Raw genomic sequence first — 19,536 nt, 5'->3', positions numbered from 1 at the left:
TGTGTCTGTGTTAATTGGTTTCCCTTTTCTTTGTTGAAGAGGGTCTGTGCAATCCTTCTGCCTAGTCCGCCATCTTGCCCCGCCTCTGCTTATTCACACTTTAAACAGCTCTTTTGCAACAGATTTGCCCAGTGCAATAAGACATCAGATTTCTTGACTGCTGTTTCCATGGGTGTTGTTTATGGACCCAATGAAAATTAAATCCCTGACCACTTCAATCTTTTCTCCATTGTTGTGCTGTTGCTTATTGGTACAGTTGTGAGGATTTCCATTTTCTTTGTGTTGAGGTGTAATCCATTCTGAAGGTTGTAGGCTATGATCTTCATAAGTAGTTCCTTTAAGTCATTGCCACTTTCAGCAAGCAAGATTGTGTCACCTGAATATCACAGATTGTTAATGATTCTTCCTCCAATTCTGATGTTGCCTTCTTCTTCATATAGTTCAGCTTCTCAGATTATTTGCTTAACATATAGATCGAATAAGTATGAAGAAAGGATACAACCCTGACTCACACCTTTCTTGATTTTAAATCTTTGCTAGTCTCTCTTCTGTTGTAATGACTGCCTCTTGGTTCAAATACAGATTCCCCATGAGCACAATTACGTGTTCTGGAATTCCCATGCTTCAAATTGTTACCCATAATTTGTTCTGATCCACATAGTTGAATGTCTTTGCATAGTCAATAAAACAGAGATAAACATCTTTCCGGTATTCTTTGCTTTCAGCCAAGATCCATGTGATGTCAGCAATGATATCCCTCACTCAATGTCCCCTTCTAAAGCTCTTTTACTTCTGGCAGTTTCCTGTCATTCTGCTGCAACCTTTCTGTAATTATCTTCTGCAAAATTTTACTTGTGTTTGATATTAACAGTATCTACCTATTCACTATCTTTGAATCCATTTCAACTCATAGTAACACTTTAGAACAGAGTAGAACTGCCCATAAAGGTTTCCAAAGCTATAAATCTTTCCAGAAGCAGACTGCATCATCTTTCTTCTCCCATGGGGCATATGATGGGTTCAAACCACCGATCTTTTGGTTACCACCCAAATGCTTTAGCCACTATCCCACCAGAGGTCCTTGATATTACCAGTAGACTCATAAACCAAACTCACTGCCGTCCAGTCGATTCTGACGCATAGCAACCCCCTCTGGGTTTCCGAGGACATAAATCTTTACGGAAGTAGATTGCCCAATCTTCCGCGGAGTGGCCGGTGGGTTTGAAGCATCAACCTTCTGGTTAGCAGTCAAATGTCTTAGGCACTACGCCACCAGAGCTCTTGCTATATAATAGAACAAGTAATTAGTGAATCCTCCATGTGATATTAACAATAGCATTCGCTAATTAGCTGTTCTATTATATAATAAGGAGCGCTGGTGGCCTAGTGGCTAAGGCATTTGACCGCTAACCAGAAAGTTGGTTGTTCAAACCCACCAGCCACTCCATGGAAGGAAGACTGGGTAATCTGCTTCCGTAAAGATTTATCACCTGGGAAATCCAAAGGGGTCGCTATGAGTCAGTATCGACTGGATGGCAGTGAGTCTGGTTTTTGATTTATAACATGCTTCCTCTTGTTGTTATGTGCGGTCGAGTTGGACCCGACTCATAGCGACCCCTCCTTGGGTTTCTGAGGCGGTATCACTACGGAAATAGATTGCCCAACCTTCCTTCTGAGGAGTGGCTGGTGGGTTTGAACTATTACCAGAGCTCCTAATATAATATGATAATATTCTTTAATCCTAAAAAGTATTAAGAATGGCCTTAGTCTGGGATTAAAAAACAAGTTCATGTGAATGTCCGTTGAGTCAATAAATTCAGCTATGTGTTTTCTTTGCCGACTACTGGCACCAGTTGAAATCAATACTAATCCAAGTTGCAATCCAAATGTAAAGAGACTTCACACACTCAGTTAAACTAGAAATTGCAGAGTAAACTTTGATACTCCTATCATTAAGATCTATTGATTCCTCTTCAGAAAGAATTTTCAGATCTGATTAGTATCCACTCATTACCTCTCAATGTTACCTCTGCCACTTCCTTGCACACGTAAGATTGGGCAACCTACTTCCTTAAAGAGTTACTGTCTCAGAAACCCAAAGGAAGTCCCTATGAGTTGAAATCAACTTGATGGCTGTTGTTGTTATGTGCCGTCGAGTTGGACCCGACTCATAGACCCCTTCTTGGGTTTCAGAGGCAGTATCACTACAGAAATAGATTGCCCCATCTTCCATCCAAGGAGTGGCTGGTGGGTTTGAACTGACAGCCTTCTGGTTAGCAGTCAAGTGCCTTAGGCACTACGCTACCAGAGCTCCTACTTGATAGCAGTGAGGTTCCCCCCCCCCCCGTCACTTCCTTAATGCGGGCCTCATTTTGTTCACCTGAACTATTTTTAATATTTAAAAAAATATTTTTTTTCTGGTGGTCCTCCATCTCTAGCCATTGTCCCAGCTGACTACAATCAATTCTCTATATTTCTTTATAACAAGGACATGATTATGCCGTTTTTATGCTACAAAATCATTAAAAGAGTTGAACACAGAGTCAATTTCTTAGTACAATATTTGGTGGGTTTCACAATCTGGATGCAATTTAGTTTTCCAGTTTCATCCACAAATACTTCTACCATTTCCCACAATAGGTAAGAGATTTTCAATATTAATTTCACAGACTTAGAGAAAAGACAACACAGGCACACATATGAAGAGGTAGATTTCTAACATGATGTTGCAAACATTTTATTTATTCCGAATTAAAAATTACCAGTTAATATCATCATCATTTCATCATTTTATTTATTTGAATTAATTACAAGTATAAAAACACTTCACATTGTACTGTTATATTTTTCATTCATCATTGTAGCAATAATACTTTCTCATAGATTGGCAACAGTATATATAACAATGACAGATACTTGGGAATCACTACACTACATTACTCACCATTCCTTGAACAGGCCTATAGTAATTACAAGAATGCCTGAGAATTCAGACCCTCATGTTAGTTAAGATCCTAGCAGGAAACACAGGCACAATGAGCAGCGATTTTAAAGACAATAGAGCGTTATTTATAAAAGTATGGGCAGATACAAGGCAATCAACAAAGGCATGTTAGGGCATCCTGGGATTAACAACAGCAGGAAGCCCCCAGGACTGAAGAGAGATAAAGGTGTAACTAGAGTCCTCAGAAGGAAGGTTGGGCAATCCTACTTCCGTAGTGATACTGCCTCGGAAACCCAAGGAGGGGTGGCTATGAGTAGGGGCCGACTCAACGGCAAATAACAACAACAACAACAGAGCCTCAGGTAGACCCTATGTTGTTGTTGTTGTTATGTGCTATCTAGTCGGCCCTGACTCATAGCGACCCCTCCTTGGGTTTCCGAGGCAGTATCACTACGAAAGTAGATTGCCCCATCTTCCTTTGAGGAGTGCCTGGTGGGTTTGAACTGCCAGCCTTCTGGTTAGCAGTCAAGTGCCTTAGGCACTATACTACCAGAGCTCCCTATAGGGCCCATGTATCCTCAAATGGAACTGATGTTAGAGAGAATAAACCAGAATTCTGGCACTAGGTTTTGGATGGATAGTAAGAAACTGTCACACTATCCACCGTAGCATTTCATATTTATTATCTCATTTAATCTTTACCAGAGTTCTATAAAGGAGCTCTGGTGGCAGTAGTGCCTAAGGTATTTGACCGCTAACCAGAAAGCTGGAGGTTCAAACCCACCAGCCACTCCTTGGAAGGAAGATTGGGCAATCTACTTTAGTGATACTGTCTCAGAAACCCAAGGAGGGGTCACTATGAGTTGGATCTGACTCAAGGGCAGTGAGTTTGTTTCTTTTTTTGTGGGGGGTTTAGGGTTCTATAAAATAGATTGTTTTGGAAAGCCTCTTTCTCTGATCCTTGGTTGCTTATGTTACTTGACTCCCATGGTTTGAATGCCATCATATTTTATTAATGATCCTGATACTTGGCCTGCCAACCTCTGTCCTAATTTACATCTTTATGGATCATACCCCAAGAGATGGGAGATTGGTCTGCTATTCATAGTACATCTTACGTACATCCATGCTCTTATGTTTTATCTTGTGTTATTGTTCCCACTTGTATTTTCCTTTACCCCATGACTGTTCAAACCCTTTAAGGCCTAACCTTAGTATCAGCCCTTTGTAAAGCCTGTTTCTTAGTTATCTAGTGCTGCCATAACAGAAAATACCACAAGTAGGTGGATTTAAAGAACAGAAATGTATTTTCTAATTGTTCAGGTAGTTCGAAGTCCAAATATAGGGTGTGACTTTGGAGGGAGGTGCTTGTGTATTTTAAGTAGCTGCAGGCAATCCTTGGAATTCTTGGTACACTAGATGCATCTGCCTCGGTCTTCATAAAGTGCCTTCCTGCCGTGTGTGTCTCTGTGATCTGCTATTTTTATGATTAAGAAGTGATTAGATTTAGTACTCACCTTCCTCTGGTATACTTACATTAACATAACAAAAGAAAATTCAATTTCCAAAAATGATTACTTCCACAAGTATAGAAGCCAGAACTTCAATATATATTTTGTGGGACACAATTCAATGCACACCTTCTCAGGATTATCTTGTCAGAATTTATTTATATGTGAAATCTTGTAATAGCATTCTTACAGTTTTTAGATGTAAAATCTAATTTGCCGTATCAAAAAAAAAAAAAACTGCCGTCGAGTCATTTCCAACTCATAGCAACCCCTCCTTCGGTTTCCGAGGTGGTATCACTATGGAAGTAGATTGCCCAATCTTTCTTCCAGAGTGGCTGGTGGGTTGAAGCAACAGGCTTCTGGTTAGTAGTCAAATGCCTTAGGCACTATGCCACCAGAGCTCCCTTATAGTAAAGTGCATTACAGTAAAGTGTTTTTGTGCCTCTCACCACCTTTGCTACAAGACTGTCCCTTTCTTGAAGTGAGGGACCCTGTTATAATCATCTTTCAGTATCTGTTATCTTATTGCTAGTAAGAGCTTCATTAATTTTCCTTCTTCTTCTTCTTCTTTTTTTTTTTTTTTAATAAACAGAACATGTAGGAGATGTTCTAATGCCTAAGTTATTCTTTCTTCTGAAGAGGAAAACTTCATAGATATTTAATCTGTTTATATAATAAAAGTAGGCTAATCAGATATATATCTGCATTTATATAATGATCAAGCAAGATTTAAAGATAAAATAAAATTTTAAATAGATAAGGAAAGCAGGAAGATATGAAGCAAAAGTTAATATGCACAGTTTTTTGACATATGCCCTTACCCTCATCCTGGACTGAAGGCAGCGTTACTGAATTTGTTTCACCTCCATGAATGGGACCTGCTCCCTCAACTCAGATGGCTGCAAACTAATTGATCCCTTGTCCTTAAAAGATTTTCTCAATACTCATCCTTCAGCTTGCAGTTCAAAAGTCAATTTCTTAAAGAGGCCTTCCCTCACCCCTAAGAGTTGGTGACCCTCTCCTATCACATTTGGAATTACTTTAGTGTCTCTTGTAATTTATTAGGAGCTCTGGTGGTGTAGTGCCTAAGGCTCTTGACTTCAAACCCACCAGCCACTCCTCAGAAGGAAGGTTGGGCAATCTACTTCTGTAGTGATACTGCCTTGGAAACCCAAGAAGGGGTCACTATGAGTTCGATCTGACTCAGTGGCAGTGAGTTAGTAGAATATAGTCAAATATTTAGTTTGCTGCTAAATGCCATTTGATTCAATAGTTATTTTTGTATGATGGGCTCAGGTATAGCAAGGATTATGAGGCTGGCACAGGATGGTGCTGTGTTTTATTCTGTTAAACAGAGTCGCTATGAGCCAGAGCCAACTCCACGGCACCTAACAACATTTGGACTCTGATGTCACAAAAATAAAATGGTAATGTAATTTTGAAATAGGAGCTCTGGTGGTATAGCACTTAAGGCATTTTGACTGCTAACCAGAGGGCTGGTGGTTCAAACCCACCAGCCACTCCTCGGAAGGAAGACTGGGCAATCTAATTCTGTAGAGATACCGCCTTGGAAACCCAAGGAGAGGTCTCTATGAGTCAGATCCCACTCGATGGCTGTGAGTTTGGAGAGTTTTTATTTTGAAATAAAATGCTTAAGACCCTTTACAATTTTTAATAAAATTCCTTATCTTTAAGATCTATTGTTTTAATAAATTCCATTCTACCGAGAGGTCCAGAATTTAGCTTTTGGACTGCCATTAATAGGTCAGTATATTTTTTAGCAAATTGAACTTAAAATTTAATAAAGTGCTCTAACACTTTAGACACATCTCTGTTGTTATCTAGTTATGTGAAACATCAACACAAACCCTTCTTTTAGGTAAAGTTCAGAAAACGTCTACTACATTTATTTCACAAAGCGAAAATAAGCGCTGAGACGTTTATAAGTAGCAGTATCTAGTACTTAACTCCGAGGAATTCTCGTTATACATGTATCGACGCTCAATTCAGAGCTTTGTCAAGGTCAGTAGCAAAAGTATAACTTTTCAGACTCTCTAGTTTAAGGGTGGTGTAGTGGTTCTCGTGGCGTAGTGCCTAAGGCATTGAACTGCTAATCAGAAGGCTGGCGGTTCAAACCCACTAGCCGCTCCTGGGAAGGCAGGTTGGGCAATCTACTTCCGTAGATTGATACTGCCTCGCAAACCCAAGGCGGGGTCGCTATGAGTCGGGTCCGACTCCACGACAACAACAACAAACCCTATGGAACCCTATAGGGCAATCCTACTTTGCCCTAAAAAAGGCTATAAATCGGAATCCACTCTACGGCAGTGGGGTTTTTTCAGCCAAGGAACACGTGAGCCGCGGTCAATGACCGCGACTTTGTCCAATAGCATTGCAGAGAGGCGTATCCTCTCACGGACGCTCCAATAGGCCCATAGAGAGTCGCGCTATCCAGAGCGAAAGCGGAAGTGAGCCTTTGGAGCGCCACATGGAGCGGCTGCTGCAGCATCTGGAGCGTTTCTCAGAGGTTTTGGAGGTCTCCCGCTCGACCTACGTTAGCACTTGGGAACCCGCTACCGTGCGTCGGGCCTTACAGTGGGCTTCCTACCTGCGCCACATCCACCGCCGCTTCGGCCGCCATGGCCGCATCCGCACGGCTTTGGAGCGGCGACTGCACAATCAATGGAGGCAAAAGGGCAGCTCTGGGCCGGGTCCAGGCTCCGGACTGATAAACTTCCGATCTCTAGGGCACTGTGACGTTCTGCTAGCTGTAAGTCTGCTGGAGAATCGGGCCCTCGGGGATGCCGCCTATCACCACCTGCTGCAGCAGCTCTTTCCGGGCCCCGGCGTACCGGATACCGACGAGGAGACGCTCCAGAACAGCCTGGTTAGCCTAGCCCGCCTCCGGTCGGCTGTCCATATATTGCGCCTCTATGCCTACCGAGAGAACCCGGAAGTACAGAAGGACCCGCTGGTGAAGACGCAGGCAGAGCTGCTGCTGGAGCATCTGCAGGACGTGGGGAAGGCCGAAGCGGAGGGCCCCAGTAGGTTTCTTAACAGCCTGTGGGAGCGTTTGCCTCAGAACAACTTCCTGAAAGTGCTGGCTGCAGCGCTGCTGCTACCATCGTCGTCCACCCGACCCCAAGAAGAGGGGTTGGAACTGAGCAGCCCCGAAACACCCGGAGAGGGGAGGCAAGAACTGGTCCGTTGGCTTCTAGGAAAGTCGAACATCATGAGTGTCTTTTGTCGCAACCTCCCAGCCGGCCTTTTAGCGTCAGTGGTAGGCCGCCACCCAGCGCTCTTTCGGGTCTATCTAGGTTTGCTAACAGACTGGGGTCGACATCTGCACTATGACCTACAGAAAGGCAGTTGGATTGGAGCAGAGCCCCAGGACTTGCCCTGGGAGGAGTTGTACAACAGGTTTCAAAGCCTCTACCAGGCTCCTCCACCTCTGAAAGATGAAGTTCTAACTTCTCTGGCGTCTTGTAAGGCGCAGGATGGAGATTTCGAAGTCCCTGGGCTTAGCATCTGGACAGATCTGTTGGTAGCTCTTGGTAATGGCACATGATACTGCATTGGGGAAAAGCCAAGTTCTAGGTCTCAGCCCAGGCCCCAGCTCTCTATGGGCAACGTTCTGTTGTTACTTGCTCTCTTGAATATATTATTTACAAAATTAAAGTTTCTGTGTTCTCAAATCTCCACCTTCATGTGTCAAAAATATAATAATTATTAGTGATGCTAGTTTCCAGTGGTTCATTGTCCAGTTACAAATAATGTAAAGTAATTGGCTTATAGTGACATGTTTTTTTCTGGGTACAGGAAGTGACATTTTGAAAGTATGGCACCATGGAACTAACAATGACTTAGAAGGCCACATTCTAAGGATACTGAAAAAATACTATTCAAAGAAACTATAGCTTTAAAAAATAAAAGGAAGAAAAGACACTATCAGTTTAGTTTTATCAGTAGTAAGGGTTTCTCTTTAGCCAACATGTGTCCTCCTACATGTCAGTTCAAAAAGCTGACTGTCCTATTTGGAGTTTAAGCCCTGGACCCTGGCCTTGCTAACCTGGTTGGTATTCTAATCAGTTAACCAATATCAACATGTATTAAAATTCTATTATTCAGAAAGTTTATTTCATTTTTGTTAGTCACTATGTGTGAAAATCCAAACTAATTTAAAGCATTGATTCAAAGACAAACTGGATGACATTAAAAAAAAGCTATAGTATGTAAAATATAAATATGCCTTTGGATATTAATTTAGCTTTTGATGGTAAAAGAATCAAACTTCTGAATCAGAAGACCCAGGTTTTAGTGATACTTCTGTCTTTAAGCAGATTGCTAAATCAAAACCTTGATGATACTGTTGCCTTGTATCTTAAGGATTTATACTGAAATAGTTATATACCCTATTGTCCCTTTGGTAGTTACCCTATTGGGACAGTAAAATTTTTCTTTAATGTGTGTAGAAACTTAATTTACCCAGAAGCCTAGAAATTGACAGAGTGATTCCTAATCACTAAACTTGGGAGGGATTTATTCATTTTTATTAGGAGGATGTAACTGTTTAGAAGTTACAATACTTTTATCCCATAACCCGGTAGCTGGTAATTAGAGTCCTTGGAAAATGAATTGCTATCCAACAAGCTCATTAGTGAGAATAGAATTAGAGCTGAAGGCGCTATATAGTAGAATTTTTTGTTTTGGGTAGAACCTTAGGTAAACTGCTTTTCCACTACCAAGCACACTTTTCTAGGTGGTCTTGGGTTAATCTAGAATGTTCTTGTTTCCAGTGGTCCAGTTCTTTTTTTAGTTCTGTTCCATGTACACCATCTTTTAGATTGCATTTACTACAAATGCAAGAAGAAGGGATTCCTTCTCTCAGTTAAAGGAAAGTCAGGAAAAGTAGCCCAATCAAGACTTCTACCTGGGGAAAATCTTAATACTAGCATTGATTTCAGAGAATGATGGTTTCTGAACTGTGCCTATGTCTGCATATATATGTGAGAGCATGATTTAAGTTGAAATGATAAAGATGGGTAGAGAATATTTTAAAATCCCTACTGATACTTAAGTTCATATTTTATTCTCTATGCTATATTCATTACATACATAATTTTATAAAATCTTCATACCAAGATGGTATTTTACAATAAGGGTTTAGGCTAAGAGAGATTAAGTAAAATTAAGGGCACACAGAAAATAAAGAATATGAAAATGGAGACCATGTCTGTCATTTATTTTGTTCCCTAGAGCCTATGACAGGAGCTCTGGGAGCACAGTGCCTAAGTCACTTGACTGCTAACCAGAAGGCTGGCGGTTCAAACGTACCAGCCACTCATTGGAAGGAAGGTTGGGCAATCTACTTCCATAGTGATACTGCCTCGGAAACCCAAGGAGGGGTCACTGTGAGTCGGGTCTGAATCCAAGGCGCACAATAACAACAACAGAGCCTATGACAGTGTCTAGCATGTGATGGGTATTCCAAATGTTTGAATAAATGAAGCTAGGATTAGAACCCCAGATCTTGCTATGTTCAGTTATAAATAAGATTATACCAAAAAGTCAGTTGCCATAATGTCAATTCCAGTTTATAACAATGCCATGTGTTGTACAATAGAACTATGCTCCCTAGAGTTTCCAAGGCTGTGATCTTTACAAAGTAGATCTGAGGGCTTTCTCATGAGGTACCTCTGGAGGGTTTCAGCTGCCACCCTTTCCTTTAGTGATGGAGCACTTAACTGTTCGCACCACCCAGGGACTCCTGCAAACAAAGGATGGGCTTGAAAAGATTGCACTACATTTAGTAAGTATAGGACCAGACAGGAAAACGAGAGAAAGGAATACAACCTTTAATAAGTAAATTCCAGTTTCTTATGAGCCAGTGCATAAACGACTGCATATCTATTGTTTCCTGTTAGTATTATTTTGAAGACAAATATCTCATTCTCAGCTAGAATTTCTCCTGGGCTGCCTGTATATTTACTATTAGACTATTTAGATCTAAGTGCTGTTGTCTGCATTAGCTACTATTAGGTGCAATTCAAGGTTTTAATTCTAATGGAAAATTGGGAAGAATTGATTTTTAATGAATAAATAAACCTTTCATTTGTATTGTGCTATATGTTTTGCAGTTTCTGCATTGCGCCATCTTAGGAAAACCAATCAATTTAAAAATAGGGTAATGTGTTATTTTAATTAATAAAGGAAATGAGACTGTGGGTAGTATTTGTCTAACATCGTGTAGTTCTTAGGTGGTCAAGCCAAGAAGGATCCAGATCTTTTCTGACTTAATTTCTTTCTACATGTTTTTTTTTTTTTTTTTTTTCTGTAGCCTGTATTTCCAGTCTGTAAATGGGAATAAATCTTTAAAGGGCCTTGAAATTATGTATCAGAATTATTTTTTTCAGGAGAGATATGTAGGCCTCAGTGTTAAGAATGTTAGAAAAGTATATGCTTTTCTTTTTTTTTTTAGGAAACTAGGTTGGTGGTTTGTAAAACAATATTAGATTGTGTACCCAAACTTACACAATTTGTGTACTCAAAGTTATCATGAGGCCTGGTGTATGGGAGACATTATATTTGTTCAATATCATTTAAATTGGGGGTATATCTACCAGAATGACTTTTACCAAGTTATTTCATTCTCTAAATCATAGTTTATTCATATATAAAATGGAATAATTCTATTTTTTCTACCCACTTAGCATGATTAAATATTAAAATGATAGTGTATATGAAGATGTCAGAAGTTATCAACAGGCAGACTCACATATTGGAGCTCTGATAGCATAGTGCCTAGGGCATTTGACTGCTAACCAGAAAGCTGATGGTTCAAACCCACCAGCCACTCCTCAGAAGGAAGGTTGCACAATCTACTTCCATAGTGATACTGCCTCAACAGGCAGACTCACATAAATTCTCTTTTAAATTGATAAACATTAAATAAATGTAAAAATATGGCCCAATCTAATTGAATTCATCAGTATTTATGGAAAGCAATCATACAGAAATAAAACTCATTAAGAATCAGTCATTAAGTTTAAACTAAAACAAGATTATTGTTGTTAGGTGCCCTGGAGCCATAGCAACCCCTTGTACAAAAGAACGAAACATTAGCCAGTCCTGCACCTTCCTCAGTAGTTCTTATGCTTGACCTTATTGTTGCAGCCACTGTGTCAATCCATCTTACTGAGGGCCTTCCTCTTTTTTGGTGACCCTCTACTTTACCAAGCAAGATATCCTTTTCCAAGGACTGGCCCCTCCTGACAATATGACCAAAGTACGAGAGATGAAGTCTTTAGAAAGATGGTAGAGAATATTTGTGTTCAGTATTCATCAACACTGCAATTCAAATGAATCAATTATTCTTAGGTCATCCTTATTCTTTCTTATTGTCCAGCTTTCACATACATATTCCAAATTCACTGCCATCAAGTCGATTCGAACTCATAGCGACCCCCTTTGGGTTCCCAAGACAGTAAATCTTTATGGAAGTAGATTGCCCCATCTTCATTCTGTGGGGTGCCTGGAGGGTTTGAACCACCAAACTTCTGGTTAGCAGTCAAAATGCCTTAGGCATTATGCCATACATATTAGGCTATTGAAAATACCATGGCTTGGGTCAGCCATGACCCAACCAAACCACTTAGTAGTTTTGAAAGTGACATTTTTGCTCTAACACTTGAAGAGGTCTTTTGCAGAATTGCTGAATGCAATATATCCGTTGATTTCTTGATTGCTGCTTCAATTGGTGTTGACTGTGGATCCAAATAAAATGAAATCCTTGACAACTTCAATCTTTTTTCTGTTTATCATGGTGTTGCTTATTGGTCCAGTTGTGAGGATTTTCATTTTCCTTATGTTAGGATGTAATCCATAGTGAAGGCATAGTTGTTGATCTTCATCAGTAAGTGCTTCAGGGGAGTTTAAAATTTAAATATATTTTTTATTAGATAAATAATACAATGTTTGAGGAAACATTTAATAGAATAAACAATCAGCTTACAACTATTTTCATTTTTGAGTATTTCTTCACATTTTTGGATCATACAAATCCTATTTCCATAGCCATAATAATTGTACATAATATTTGTAATTTTTAAGTTATTAAACATTTCATATTTATATGGTCTTGAAAATTAAAGTAGCACCTATTATAAAAGAAACATCTGTTACAGAAGTAAACCTCATGTTAGTTGAATTCTTTTTGTACATTTAAAATATGGCAATATTGAGGATTTTTCCTCTTTTATTCTATTAATTTTTCTAATATTGATTTACTTTTGCATTTCTGAGATATTCAATTTAATCCTTATGTATTAACTTTTTTATGTTCTGTTGAATTCAGTTGGCTAATATTTCATCTAAAGTGTTAATTCTGCATTCATAACTGAGATTAACCTATAATTTTTCATTCTTGTATTTCTTTCATTTGAAGTGATGTCAAGATTTTATTGTCCACATAGAATTAATTAGGGAGTCTTCTTTTTTTTTTTTTTTTCTCCTACTGTCTTGAAGAAGACCTTTATAAGATTGGAATGATTAACTCCTGTCGAGTTTTGTAAAATTGTTCTTTAGCGCAATCTGGGCATGCAGTTTGTGGAATAATTTAATTTCACTATATTTTATTATTACAAGAGCTATTCACATCTTCTATTTCTTTTGGAGTCAGTTTTAGTAAGGAGCTCTGGTAGCATAGTGGCTAAGACACTTGCCTGCTAACTAGATGGCTGGCGGTTCAAACCCACCAGCCACTCCTCGGAAGGAAGGTTGGGCAATCCTACTTCCATAGTGATACTGCCTCGGAAACCCAAGGAGGGGTCGCTATGAGTCGAGTTTGACTCGATGGCACATAACAACAACAACATGTTTATCTAAAAATATATTTATTTTCTAAGTTTTATATTTACTAAAACAACGTTGTTCTCAGTATTTTTAGCTTTTGAAACTCTCCTGTAGCTGTAGATCTGTTTCATTTGTATTCTTTTTTTAATCATGATTTTTCTATGTTTCGTTTCTACCCCCTTCCTTCCTTTGTTTGATTGACTGAATTTTTATTTACTTGTCTTCTTATTATGCCTCTACCAGTTGTCAATCCTTTTTATATTTCTCCTCTTGTTTTCAGGACCCAATCCTCATTTCTTCTCTCTCTATACATACTTTCTTGATTCCTTCCTCCAGTTCATGCCTTTAATGCCATCTGAATGTCAAGTACTTACATATTTTTCTAGCCTAGGCATGTTTCTCGAACTTTAGATTTGTATATCAAACAGCATAAAAACTAAAAACTAAATACCTATTCTTTGTACCCCAAACGTAACATGTTCCAAACCTGCTTGATCTGCAGTCTTCTTCATTCCTGTAATTGGCAATATCATCCTTCCAGTTGCTTAGAATAAACATCTAGAAGTCTCAGATAATTTCTCTCTATCATTTCCTCTATATCAAATAGTGCCTAAGGCATTTGACTGCTAACCAGAAGGCTGGCCGTTCAAACTCACCAGCCACTCCTTGGAAGGAAGATTGGGCAATGTACTTCCGTAGAGATACCTCTTCAGAAACCCAAGGAGGGGTTGGTATGAGTCGAATTGACTCAACAGCAGTGAAGGTTTTCTTTTATGGGTACAACATCCAAGTATATTCAGAATTTGACCACTTCTTACCATCTTACTTCAAACTCCTGGTCTAAGTCACCACCATATTTTCACAATGTAATGCCTCTATCTAAATATGTGTCAACTTGTTCTTTTTCTTCAGATCACCCATTTTTCTCTGAATGGCAGCTTGGTTGTTTACATGTATCTGCCATTTCCACTTACTGTAAGGTCAGTGAGGGCAAGGATGCTTCTGTTTTGCTTACCATACATTTCAAGCCCCTCACACTATGACTGCCTTATAGAAAGTAGTTGATAACTATGTTTGAACAAATATTATCCACTTATTCAAGGTAAGAGATTATATAGGTGTGTTAGATTGGGTTCTCTAGAGAAACACAAAAACCAGCAAGTATATATATATATATTTATAGAGAGAGAGAGAGAGAGAGAAATTTATCTTAGGAAAATAGCTCGCAGGCGTATAGAAGCCGACAAGTCCAAGTCTCTGGAGGAAAATGGGCTGGCGACAGCCTTAGCTTCCGTAAGGCCGAAAGATTCAAGGCTGGCAGGCAGTGCGCTAGTTGTTGGCTCCAACAAAAGGCGAATCCAAGATCTCCAGGCCGAGCGATGGGCTGCTCCGTCACGGAAGTTTGTAGTCCGCACACCAGGATTCCAATTCCTCAAAGAATGTGGCTCTTCCCAGGATGTCCCTGGATATCTTGGAAGCAGGCCACACCCCTAGGGAAACTCCCCTTGGGCAGACTGGCCACTCAGAACACAGTTATCTGATCCCATCGTGGGAACAACCACACAGAACTGGGGTCCAGCCAAGTTGACACACAGCTCCAACTATCACAATAGGGATTCTAAGAAAAATTTCTAGTAAGGAATGGAGAGAATATTTGTTAAGAGTATCATCTCCTGGATCACATTTCTAAGAAACTTAAGTCATTTTAGTAGTGGCTACACAGACCACAAATCCAAACAAAAAGATTGTGGGTCTAATATTTTATAATATTCCCAAACTACAATCCAATAATCTGAAAAAAAAAAAAAAATTGGGGTTGGATCAGCATTCATCAAGTCAAGATTTATTTTACACACACACAGTCACTGCCATTGAGTCGATTTCAACTCATACCAACTCTCATTGGATTTACCAAGGTGTAAATCTTTATTGAAGTAGATTGCCCTATATTCCTCCTATGGAGCAGCTGGTGGGTTTGAACCACTGACCTTCTGATGCTGTGGTTAAATTACCCAGTTTTACGTACTTTGTATAGGTCTTTTATACATTTTTTTTTGTTGTTGTTAGATGCCATCACGCCATCTCTGATTCATAGCAACCCTATGTACAGCAGAACAAAACACTGCCTGATCCTGTGCCAGCCTCACGATCCTTGCTATACCTGAGCCCATGGTTGCAGCCACTGTGTCAATCCAGCTCATTGAGGGCCTTCCCCTCCTTCGCTGACCCTCCACTTTACCAAGCATGACATCCTTCTCCAGGGAATAGTTCCTTCTGACAACATGACCAAAGTAGGTGAGAGAAAGTCTGGCCATTCTTGTTTCCAAGGAGTTACACATTTTAGAGCTCTGAAACAGTAAGCAAAATGCTAAAGTACAAACCAGTTATAGACAGAATGGCCATCTTCACTAGAAAATTGTGGATGCAGGGTATTCATTATTAACAAATTAATCAATGTAAATGTTCTTAAAAGACGCCATTGATTTCTCTCAGGAATTGGAAATGATCAATCACTATATTAGATGTGTGGCAGTAAGATCATTTATCAGATGCTAATTGTCATAGTGGGCTAAGAATGCCCTTTTGGGTTAGAAATACGGTAGCCTTAAAGGAAAGCAGTTTGAATCATTCGTATAATTAATGTGTATACAACTGTCTCTTGGAGCATCATTACTCTTAATATTGGGATAGAGGTGTTGAGTTCAGAAGAGCTTATAGTGGTAATGTGTATACAACTGTCTCTTGGAGCATCATTACTCTTAATATTGGGATAGAGGTGTTGAGTTCAGAAGAGCTTATAGTGTTTTAAGTCCCATGGTGGTTATATCCTTTATAGCTTATAGATGATCAAGATTTAAATCTTAGAGATTTTTTTTTTACATAACAGTGACTCAGAAGTATAAACAAAAGGATATAAAGTGTCAATAATAAGTTTGTTGTATATTTATACATATAATACAAATAGGATCTTTGAGCTCTGAATGTAATATGTGATAATCACTTAATGTTGGGGATATAGTGTAGTATTTGAAATTTAGGTATTGCACATCAATATTTAAAGTAAATTTATTCTAAAAGCAAGTATATTTATTTTTCACCGCAGACAAAGCCTCCTCATGATTTTTGTTAGGTGCTATTGAGTTGGTTCCAAAACAAAACACTGCCTAGTCCTGTGCCATCCTCATGAATATATATGTATATATATATATATATATATATATATATGTACGTATATAATACAGATCCTTTTAGTTTTATATTTGTATTGCAAAATTGTATGTATTCATTCATTCAATAAGCATTTGATCATTTATATGTCAAGCTATGATATGCTAAAAATGATTACAATTTATTTTGTTATGTTTTTTTTTGTTATCAACCAAATTATTCTCTCTTTAAGAAAATAAGTCTCAAAAGCAACATATAAAATATAGATCTATATCTTTTACCTTCCATAATATTGTTCAAAGCTCTGTGAAATAACTACTGAAATATTCATTATTATACCAAACATCGAATATATGATCAATACTTTTCCGTAAAATAATCTGTTGGAGGCTATGCATTTATTCATGAGCATTGACAAGATATAATAAGAAAATAGTGTGCTTTTAGCTTTCAATGAATATAGACGCACCCACGAAAGAGAATGGATAAAAGATCTTTGCTAATTCTTGGCATGCTGCTTTTAAATAGCTTAAAAATGTTAATTGTGTTTGAATCCACCATTGCTGTTAAGATTACATTTAAATTAATGTATCATTAACAAACTGACTAAAGAATACAGAAGGATAGAAAAAACAGTGCAGATTATACATTGTTTTATAGTTTCTTCTTGGTATACAGAGATCTTATTACTTTATAATTAAAAAAAATTTGCAGAAGTGTAGTACGTTTTCTATTGTACATTTTAAAAAACAGAAAAAATAATAAAATAACATTCTTATTCTTTGATGATTTCAAAAATTATTCAGTAGTTTGCACAAACATTAATAGCCAAAAATGGGGTTGAGCTGGGAGGTGCACAGATCTGCTTTTTTAATAATTGCAACAACATGTGTTCTTGACACTGCCATTTTGAAATTGTTGTTGGACACATAAAATAAATTGCAAATGACTAACAAACGCAGTTTACAGAAGATACACGATACAGTTCACTAGTCAGCAACATAGGTTGCATATGAAATTACTATAGTAACCAAAACTAATTGAGCAGGAGCCATTTTCTAATTATAGCTGGAAAGTACTGGACCTTGTGCACTGCACCAGCAAATTGGCCCCAGTAGATTCAAAATGATTTCACTGTTTGTCATTATAGATGTTAGCAAAGTCAGAATATTTGAAGAATCGGTTTCCGCAATTTGTTAAAGATATTACAGTCACATGTATAATCTAGTTCTGTGAATGGAATATTGCAATTACTATTACAATATTATAAATAAACATCATTTTAAATTCTATTTAAAGTAAAAGATTTTTAAAAACATTGTTTTTATTTATTGTATGGGAATTAAAGGGGCCTGCAAATCCACTGCCATCAAATCTATTCCGACCCATAGTTACCTACAATGGGTTCCAGGCTATGAATTACTGCATAAGTAGATTGTCTCATCTTCCTTTCACAGGAGCAGCTGGTAGGTTTGAACTGTGCCACCTGAGCTCAGTAAAGGGGACTAAAAGGCTGAAAATAAGTTAAAACCTTGTTAAAATGGTTTTCTTTTGTAAATGATTTTTATGGTATAACACTGTCTCTGGAATATATTGGGTAACTCATTGCTCTAAGCTTCAATGCTCTCATTTATTCAATTTTGGGGAAAAAAACTATTTTCCTTCAGTAAAACAATTAAGAGGACAAATATTCAGTAGCTATTTTTTTACATTGTGTCTGATGGTGATAAATTTTCTTAGTTTTCCTTCATCTGAGGATGTCCTGATTTTCCTTCATTCTTGAAGGGTAATTTTTCCAGATACAGAATTTGGGGCTGACATTTTTTTTCTCCAGTATTTGAAATATATAGTGCCATTTCTTTCTGGCTTCCATGGTTTCTGATACAAAATCTATCATTTTAATTGTTTTTTTCCTCCATATGTAAAATATCATTACTTTCTCACTACTTCAAGATTTTCTCTTTGTCTTTAGGTTTCCAAAGTCTGATTATGTTGAGACTTGGCATGGATTTCTTTACTCTATTCTGTTTGAGGTTTGCTAAGATTCTTGAATCTGCTGATATTTTTGCCAAATTTAGGAAAATTTCAGCCATTATTTCTTAGAATATTTTTCAGTCTCACATTCTTTCTCCTCTCCTTCCTAGACTCTCTTGTCAAATGTTATATTTTGTTATTATCTACAGTTACAGCAGAGTTTCTGGGTCAGTTGGTGTCACCCAGTGTGGTGGCCTGGCACTGCCCAGCCGCCAAGGCCAAACTTGTGTGCCCACCCCTGCCCACAGCTCTTCCCTTTTCCTATTCTTCTGTTGACCAAGACCAAAGTGGAGACCTTCCTCTCTACCCACACGACCGCACTGTGACTGGTGGGTGCGGAGTATTTATTTTATAAATAAAATAAGTTAGTTAGCTATTTTTGGTAGTGGGTGGAGAGCTTAGTAGGGCACTCTTTGAGGCAGATGCCCACATCTCAGCTATCATGGGCAGTACTGAGGCCAGGAGAAGTTGTCTCATCCTCCATCCAAGCTGCAGATTGGGCTGACCATCTTCCAGCTGCTGCTATTGGTTCCCCATGCCCCCATCTCAAACACACTTCAGTAGGCATACAAGCTCTTAATTCTGACTCATGTAAAACATTTTCACACCTTTTTAGTGCCCTGTGCAAGCCAAAGAAACAGCAGTGGGAGAGGCAAGTAGAGATGAAGAATCTGAGACCCTTGGTCTAAGGGATCTGTCCTGTTGTCAATCTACATGATAGGAAGGGGCACTCTGAATGACTCTCTCCTCTCTATGTTCCTGATGGGAAGTGGTGCAAAAGCTGCTGAGTCCCCTTTGCTTTTCGATGGCCAATCCTATCGAGAATTTTCTATGACCCCTCTGGGCTGACTCTGAAGGGAGGCAAAGTTGAAAGCAGATTTCCACCATCTCTTGTTCTGACTCCAAGTCTCCTCAAACTCTAAGGCCCAACGCAGGGAGGACAAAAATCTCTTTTCTATGGAACGGTAGTGCTTATTTCATCACATATTTGTCCCTTATTTTGTGGTTCATTGTATAATCTTATTATCT

At 38.6% G+C, this 19,536-nt stretch overlaps 1 protein-coding gene across 1 annotated transcript; it reads left to right on the top strand.

The window, feature by feature from the left end:
- The first annotated feature begins 6,943 nt into the window (after window positions 1-6,943).
- On the top strand, window positions 6,944-8,023 carry FANCF (FA complementation group F). Its single transcript, XM_007955966.1, has one exon. The coding sequence runs from the start codon at window positions 6,944-6,946 to the stop codon at window positions 8,021-8,023; it is 1,080 nt and encodes a 359-aa protein (XP_007954157.1).
- The last annotated feature ends 11,513 nt before the right edge of the window (window positions 8,024-19,536 follow it).

Source organism: Orycteropus afer, unplaced genomic scaffold (assembly GCF_000298275.1).
Source record: "Orycteropus afer afer isolate SDZICR_OR568_19922 unplaced genomic scaffold, OryAfe1.0 scaffold00014, whole genome shotgun sequence".
NCBI classification, from domain to species: Eukaryota; Metazoa; Chordata; class Mammalia; order Tubulidentata; family Orycteropodidae; genus Orycteropus; species Orycteropus afer.
This window is presented reverse-complemented; position numbering and strand designations above follow the sequence as displayed.